The sequence below is a fragment of the Limulus polyphemus genome, unplaced genomic scaffold, assembly GCF_000517525.1.
Source record: "Limulus polyphemus unplaced genomic scaffold, Limulus_polyphemus-2.1.2 Scaffold4125, whole genome shotgun sequence".
Lineage (NCBI taxonomy): Eukaryota > Metazoa > Arthropoda > Merostomata > Xiphosura > Limulidae > Limulus > Limulus polyphemus.
The window spans coordinates 84,938-93,197 of record NW_013669735.1 but is presented as its reverse complement, the minus strand read 5'-3'; the positions used below and the strand labels follow the sequence as shown (position 1 = coordinate 93,197).

Genomic DNA, 8,260 nt, shown 5'->3' with positions numbered 1-8,260 from the left:
TGTACTTAGGGACTACATACGATCTCACGTATCATATAGGTCAAACACATGTACTTAGGGACTACATACTCCTGTACATTGCCATTTTATGTGGCTAAAAGTGAACTGCTGCTAAAGGCGAGATTTTTCGTAGCACATGGATCACATGACACGAAACTGCAGTTTAAGTATTTTTTTGAAAGGTTTCCTTTGAAACAAAGTAATTAAAGCTTAGATAACATAAAAATTCAAATTATAACATATATTATAATGTTAGTTTTATTGACATTTATTGATAGTAAAGTGGTTTAATTAAATTTTGAATTTAATGCAGAAAGGATTAAGTGACTTTTTTCTGATCTACAAAACCTGAACCCTAAACCGGCAAGCAGGACATTTAACTGTTGAGTACTTTACAATATATATACTTTAGTTAAAATACTGTACTTATAAATGTTTCCATACAGTTTAAGGTTTTTTTACAACATTTATTATGTTTTAAAATTGTTATTGATAGATGATGTAGAAGTATTGTCATTTAGAGCATGAACAAGGTGTCAGAATGTTTTACCTATCGAACACTGTCCAGTTCAGGTAGATTTTAATGAATAATAGGGATTTTATTATTATATCTCATTTCTTCAGATTTCACCATTCAAGTCCAACCTGTTGGAGGAGATGATAGATTTGTACTCTGATGTTTTCACGGATTTGGACACTTTAAAAAAACAAGTGGCACAGACAAACCTGGATAATTCCACTCCTAGTTACCATGGTGACAGATCCCAGTCTTGTGAACTGTATGCCCTAACTCTCCAACTCCAAGAAGCAAATCATCTGGCTAAAGATCTGGGCAAAACTCTCGTATGTGTAGAGCTCGGAGAGAGATTTACTTGTCAAGCAATATTTTGTTTTCGTACAAATTGCCTTTTGAATCAAACTTTTATTGTTAGTTAAGCTACTTTCATAAAATTGTAATGAATAAGGTGATAACAGAGAGATTTTCAACTGGTGTATTTAAGTGTTTTACGCTCACAAATGTTTAAACAACTCTATTTATTCAGAGAGGTTTTCATTTAAATTTTTTAATTACATATTAAAACTTTATTCTTAAAGGAAGTAACCCTAGGAATTAACCTAAAAGAAGTGAAAATGGTGCTGGATTAGGTTTTCCTTTTGAAACTATTTTTTGGCAATGTATGTGTTACGTGACTATAATCCATTTTGTAATTCTGAATGTTACAGGGTTATAGTGAAATTTTAAAACTTGTTCTAATCAAAATGAATAGATTTTTTTTTTCATTCCAATTAATATGAGTGAGGACGGTTTGTGTTCAAGGTGAGCTTTAACATTTTAATTTCTGTTTTGCTGAGGCTTTCATCAGTTGAAAGTCTAATTGGAGAGATTGGAATGTTGCCCAACTCTATCTAAGTGTAGAGACTGGAATGTTACCCAACTGTATCTAAGTGTAGAGACTAGAATGTTGCCTGACTCTATCTAAGTGTAGAGACTGGAATGTTGCCCAACTCTATCTAAGTGTAGAGACTAGAATGTTGCCCAACTCTATCTAAGTGTAGAGACTGGAATGTTACCCAACTGTATCTAAGTGTAGAGACTAGAATGTTGCCCGACTCTGTCTAAGCATAGAGACTGGAATGTTGCCCAACTCTATTTAGATTCTACCATTTGCAGCTCCTAAAAGATTTGGCACAATTAAACTTGCTACTCCACCTAAACTAAGCTGAAAACTTTACGTACTTGGAACTAATGATATCAATACTAGATTACTTCATGATGTTAGGAATACAAAGGTTCAAAATATCAATTAGATATGAAACATTATAACATGTGAGCTTTTAAAAGAGTTTAGTTTATAGGGTTTTGTATTTTTTAGTACTAGAATACTTTCATATTGCCATGTACAGTTAGGGTTCTAGTAATAAGAAACAAAAATACACTGTGAAAACATGATTTCTTTGATTGATCTCAGGAATTCCGAAGGTGCGATCTAATGACAGATAAAGGACTTGAACAAGGAGTAAAAGTGTTGGATTACACTCACAACATTGTCACCTTTTGGTCCACAGAGAAGTTTGCTGAAATATACATTTTAGACGGAATAAATTTGTCAAAGTAGGATTATCAACATGAACTAAACTTTACACACACACACACGGGATAAATGGCTGGCTCACAGATCCCTGGGATTTAGGTACAGCCAACTCCAATTTACTACTATTAGCCAGGGGGAAGGAAACCAGCATTCAGCAGCATTCGTCACAGTGAGGGTTTTACCCAGCTCTTTGAACCAAATAATAGGATCCAGTCACATTTTTATAATGTCTTCAGCTCAACTGTGAATCTCTTTCAGCAAAAGCAAGTTTCGAAACCCTCCAAGCTGCAGCTCCAAAATATAAACCATACGGCTAGGCTATTGCAAGTCCCAACATATTAACCATATGGCTACTCCAAGTCCCGATATCCAATTACCACTTACTTAAGAATGAGTATCATAACATAAACAATGAAATCCAGCAGTTACTTTATATATTGTAGAAAATAATTATTCTAGATACCTCTGCTATCTCTTTAAGTTTCTGATGTCTGTATTATTGCTTTTGTCTGATATTAACACGGTCAAATCAAAAGCTTATGAATATCAGAAAAAGGTTATTTCTAAATAGAAATTTCATGGGAAGGGCTTTGGGAAATATTTCAGAACTTATTAACTGTACTTTTAATATTCGTTGTATTTTCTCTTGTCTATATTTTAACGTCATAAAATATAATTATCACTGACATTAATTTTCATTTCCACTCTGTTTTTTTATTTTTGGAAATAACGTGGAGATGCATATTTAATTGTAAATTGTATTTAAAAAAAAAAGCGAGTACGAGAAAAACATGCAGTTATGAATAACTCATGTGTAGAAGTTAAATTCATTGGTACCATTGACGTACAGGGTAAAGAAGAAGGAAACTCTGAAAATGAGGATGTTTTTGATGTGAGCGACGTTTGGGAGAGGAGCGATGATGTAATGCCATTGCAGTCTCCAGCTGTGTATGTTAACCTTGTTTTTTTCTGTCCTTTATTGGTCATAATTTATGTGTCTTTACAGACTCTTTTGAATAGTAATTACTTAGTAGTTTATTAAAATATTTTTTGCTGATATCTGTACGTTAAGTGGAACATGCTTTTCTTTGAAGTACTTTAAAGTTGTAATTTCTTAAGTTTACAATGAGTGAATGCAAGCTTTATTGTTAATATGTAATGGTATTCACAATCTTGTTATTCTGTTGGGAAAAAAATCTTATAAATACAATACACCATAATTTTATTTTTGATTCTTTAGCTAGGTAACTGAAAAAGTAATTTTTAGAGGTTTTTATTTACAAATGTCAGTAATATTTATATTATGTTCTGATTGAAACAAAAGCTTGATTACATCTTCATATTTCCAATTGTATAATTTTTCTACTCGTGCAGTGTACAAATTGTTAATTTTGTAAATCACAGAGCACTCTGTCCTGTTCTTATCTTTCAAGTGAACTTTCTTTCAACAAATAAGAAACATTTTTGATCAAAACTCATGTCTATACAGCCTTTTTTATATATAATGGTATATTTTCAATGTAAAAGGTCCAAGGTAGTTCGCAACGTTCGAAGATTGAGTCAGCAAGGGAGTTTCAAGAAACAGCTGTCATTAAGTTCACAGTCCAGTAGTGGTGGTGACACTCCCAGATACAAACAGTCCGGTAAGTAGATTGGTAATTATATTTGTATAAGTATATACAGTCCAGTAGCAGTGGTGACACTACCAGATGTAGAGAATCTGATAACAAGATTGGTATTTATTGTTGTATAAGTATATACAGTCCAGTAGCAGTGGTGACACTACCAGATGTAGAGAATCTGATAACAAGATTGGTAATTATCGTTGTATAAGTATATACCAGTCCAGTAGCAGTGGTGACACTACCAGATGTAGAGAATCTGATAACAAGATTGGTAATTATCCTTGTATAAGTATATACACATATTTTATAAACCTATTAAGGTACCATAAAAAGACTGGTTGTATCCTAGTGATTATAGTCACATATCTTATAAACCTATTAAGGTACCATAAAAAGACTGGTTGTATCCTAGTGGTTATAGTCACATATTCTATAAACCTATTAAGGTACCATAAAAAGACTGGTTGTATCCTAGTGGTTAATATTGCAGGTTGCGTATTGAAAGTGTGATTCACGAAGCATGCTTTAATCTTTCAGCTGTGTGTGTGCATTGTAAAAGTAACAGTTAATGTCATTAATTGGTTTAAATAGTGGGACAAAGACAGGTACTATTGAGTGGCTGTTAGTTGTTAAAAATTAGAGATGTCTACACCCGAGCCCTCGGTGTTTCCGACATGTCCGTTTATTGTGCAAGACACCACTCAGCTTGGAAATTCCGAAAGTTACTTTCAGTTGGAAGAATTTTTAGAAATCTGTTATGGAAGCAATGCACTTTTAAATTTTGATTTTTTTGTGTAAAAAAACATCAATTTGATGTTTCCAATAAAACTCGGGTCTCTTAAAATATAACATTTAAACGTATACTCAAGATAATCGGTAAGGACTAGCAGAAAATGTGACTGAAATTTATTGTAGTGTATATATATATACAGTAAATACTGGCTCACGCTACTTAAGCAATAAATTACAAGAACCCAACTACAATAATAACTTTAGCAGGTTCAAATTATCATTAAATGGCTATAGCGTTTGGATCAAGTAAGATTGTATACAGTCATTTTGGGATAATGAATTTTTCCTGAAAATATTAAATGTTTTTACTGTTTATATTATTAAACTTTAACTGAACAGTCTCAATTAGTTTTGAAATAGTTTATTGAGATAACTACGAAAGGAAAATAAAACTTTGTAAGTTCACAAAGTTGGAAGGTAATGAAAAAAGTTTGAAAAAAACAGGATGTTTATAAAAGTACTTTTCCTCATTTTGCTGTTTGTTTTTATATTTAAATCAACATCAAGGAATGCAACGAAGAAGTAGTGGAAACATTTCTGCTCATGGTCTGTCAACAGCAGTAACCCAATCGATTGCTGAAAACTGTAGGGTTATGGTTTCGCAGCTCGCTGAGCAACTTTCTGGTGCGTATTGTTAGCAGTTCCTTGTGGAAAGAGTTTCATATTTTTATGATCATTTTTGTAAGTTCACAGAAGAGCTACAAGGTTGTTAATTTTTATTTTAGTTCTGTGTTTCGAATATGTATTTGGTATTTGTTTTTTCGTATGCTTTTTTTTGAATGTGTGTTTTTTTATATGTATTTGGTATTCATTATCTTTGTATGCTTTGTTTTAAATATGTATTTAGTATTTGTTATCTTATGTTTTGAAAGTGTGTTTGTGAATGTGTATTTCGTTTTCGTTATTTTATGCTTTATTTTAAATATGTATTTGGTATTCATTATCTTTGTATGCTTTGTTTTGAATATGAATTTGGTATTCGTTATCTTTGTTTGCTTTGTTTTGAAAGTGTGTTTGTATTTGGTATTTGTTATCTTTGTATGCTTTGTTTTGAAAGTGTGTTTGTGTATATGTATTTGGTATTCGTTATCTTTGTATGCTTTGTTTTGAATATGAATTTGGTATTCGTTATCTTTGTATGCTTTGTTTTGAATATGAATTTGGTATTTGTTATCTTCGTATGCTTTGTTTTGAAAGTGTGTTTGTGTATATGTATTTGGTATTCGTTATCTTTGTATGCTTTGTTTTGAAAGTGTGTTTGTGTATATGTACTTGGTATTCGTTATCTTCGTATGCTTTGTTTTAAATATGTATTTAGTATTCGTTATCTTTGTATGCTTTGTTTTGAAAGAAAAATTCCAACTCTACATTCTAAATTTTTTTTTTAGTTGAAAGAGATTTCAAAAAATAATTTAAATTTAATTGTTAATGTAGCATTAATGATATTGGTTGTTAATAATAATTTGGATAACAGTTGCATGATTTGATTTTAAAGAATAAGTAATTTTAAAAAATGTTAAATTGTATGCTGCATGCATGTTACATCCATAGGGGTGACCACTACAAGAGGAGGGACTTTGCTTGACCGTGTTCTCTTGGCTGCTCACCAACTAGTTACTGACCTAGGTCAGCTGGAAATAACCTTTGACCAACCTGCTTTATTGAGAGATAATGGTAAGTAAATTTGTTTTAAAGTAAAGAAAGATTATGAGATAGTCGATGAAGTTCATTCAGGGAAGAATAAAAAATACTTGCATTAAGCTGTAAAATTTCATATATTTTTATATCAATTGTCTTTTTTATCTCATTATTAAGTATACAATGATTACAAAAACTGTTAACCTTTTTTATATCAATTGTCTTTTTTTATCTCATTTTTTAAGTATACGTTGACAGTTTTAAACTATTGTCAGTGATGATGATAACTTCCAAGAATTCAATGTAATATTTGCACTATCATAAATGTTTTATATAAATTAATTTATTTTCACAATCATTCTTCTGTTGTTGTTTTCTTGAGCACAGACAGCCCATTGTGTAGCTTTGCACCGACAAACAACTATTGCAGTTTTCAGCTGTTTCTTAATTTAGTGGAGACTTTAAAAAACGTAATCTTTCTTTTGTGCTATTCGTGTGTTACAGATTTTTCTACTATGTTTTGTTGCAGTAGTTTCTGAACAAATTATCTTTATTTCTCACAGAATCAATGCAAAAAAACATACAGTGGGTCAGCACCATGCTTCATTGTCTCGTAAACAGCGTCACTTGCTACATTATCTGCCACAAGAACCATGCCACACCTAGAGCCTCTACTCAGTACAAAGATAGATACCTTGACAGTATCACCCATCGAGTCTACGAAGCTCAGGCAAAGATTGCTAATGCCGTGGCATTTATTCTTCAGGTAATACACACCAAAAGATTTAGAGACTTCAGATTTTATCATAAAAATATAGAAAAATCCAAGATAATGGTTTTCATTGGTATGAACAATGTACATCAAGAAGTTGCATTATATCTGTTTTATAATAAAACCCACTACTAATTTTGCTGCCTATGTTTGTATCACAATTTGTTTCCAGGGTCTTTTTTTTTCTTTCAAAAACCTTCAATATCATTTTACTGGTGTTCAAACTTAAATACTTTCAAGTAAAATAGGGTTAAGCATGACATATTGATCAGCATGCCGGGCTGTGGATTGGAAGGTCCAAGTTACGCAACTTATGATTAATAGACTTAATCTGTGAAGGGCATTATAAGTGACAGTCAAACTCTTATTCAGTTGAGAATATCCAAATGCTAGCAGGCTGATCGACATCCTCCCGATCTGTAGCTATGAATTAGAGATGCGTATATCCTGTCTCCGACTTGACTGCTTAGATCTTAAATTGCATGTGGTGCCATTTCCAGTTGAAAATAATGAATACAATTAATATATTTTTTATCTTGCCTGGTTGACTGTAGCTGGTATATTTTATGTCTTTCAGGGTATTGAAAAACAGGTAGATGGCCTTATTTTGCAGTGGGTTTCTCAAGCACAGCGCAGCATAGGACGACTAATAGCGGTATTGGGGGAAGTCTGTGCTTTTGCAAAGGACAACCCAACATGGACTGTTCTGTTAGAGGTAAGTATATATTGTATCTGGTGTTGGTGTATCTTTAAAAATAAATTCTTTCTTCATTAGATGTAACTAATACATAACTGAGGAGAGGAAATGAGTGCTAACACATGAAACAAAAAAAATAGTTTTTATGTGTTTTATAAGTTATTGTTTTAATGTTAGTGTTACTAAAAGTATTGGTTAAAATGTATAATTTATAATAATTATGTTTGTCATAGTTATTTTGCATCATTAGCTTAGTATAGGGATTTAGGACTAACCTCGTAAAATGTTATTGGCATTACTGGTGAAAATATTGTTTACCGTGAGAGTGTCGAACTGATGAATCTGTGTATTCTAATCATTACAATTGTTTACCGTTAGAGTGTCGATCTGATGAATCTGTGTATTCTAATCATTACAATTGTTTACCATGAGAGTGTCGAACTGATGAAGGTGTGTATTCTAATCATTACAATTGTTTACCGTGAGAGTGTCGAACTGACGAATCTGTGTATTCTAATCATTACAATTGTTTACCGTGAGAGTGTCGAACTGATGAATCTGTGTATTCTAATCATTACAATTGTTTACTGGTAGAGTGTCGAACTGATGAATCTGTGTATTCTAATCATTACAATTGTTTACC

The 8,260-nt window shown here is 32.0% G+C and overlaps 2 protein-coding genes across 2 annotated transcripts in view; both read left to right on the top strand.

Moving 5' to 3' along the window:
• Window positions 1-2,117, top strand: part of LOC111088614 (kinesin-like protein KIF14) — a gene marked incomplete at its 5' end in the record, with an annotated part of 13,213 nt that extends 11,096 nt beyond the window's left edge. The window contains 2 exons of the mRNA XM_022399256.1: window positions 625-843; window positions 1,971-2,117. Of these exons, the coding sequence (XP_022254964.1) occupies window positions 625-843; window positions 1,971-2,117 (366 nt within the window). The remainder of the gene's footprint in view (window positions 1-624; window positions 844-1,970) is intronic.
• A 775-nt stretch (window positions 2,118-2,892) lies between these two features.
• The window catches only part of LOC106470628, a 14,947-nt gene continuing 9,579 nt past the window's right edge, over window positions 2,893-8,260 (top strand). Inside the window, exons 1-6 of the mRNA XM_022399255.1 lie at window positions 2,893-3,041; window positions 3,621-3,736; window positions 5,018-5,134; window positions 6,062-6,184; window positions 6,712-6,914; window positions 7,498-7,635. Of these exons, the coding sequence (XP_022254963.1) occupies window positions 2,893-3,041; window positions 3,621-3,736; window positions 5,018-5,134; window positions 6,062-6,184; window positions 6,712-6,914; window positions 7,498-7,635 (846 nt within the window). The remainder of the gene's footprint in view (window positions 3,042-3,620; window positions 3,737-5,017; window positions 5,135-6,061; window positions 6,185-6,711; window positions 6,915-7,497; window positions 7,636-8,260) is intronic.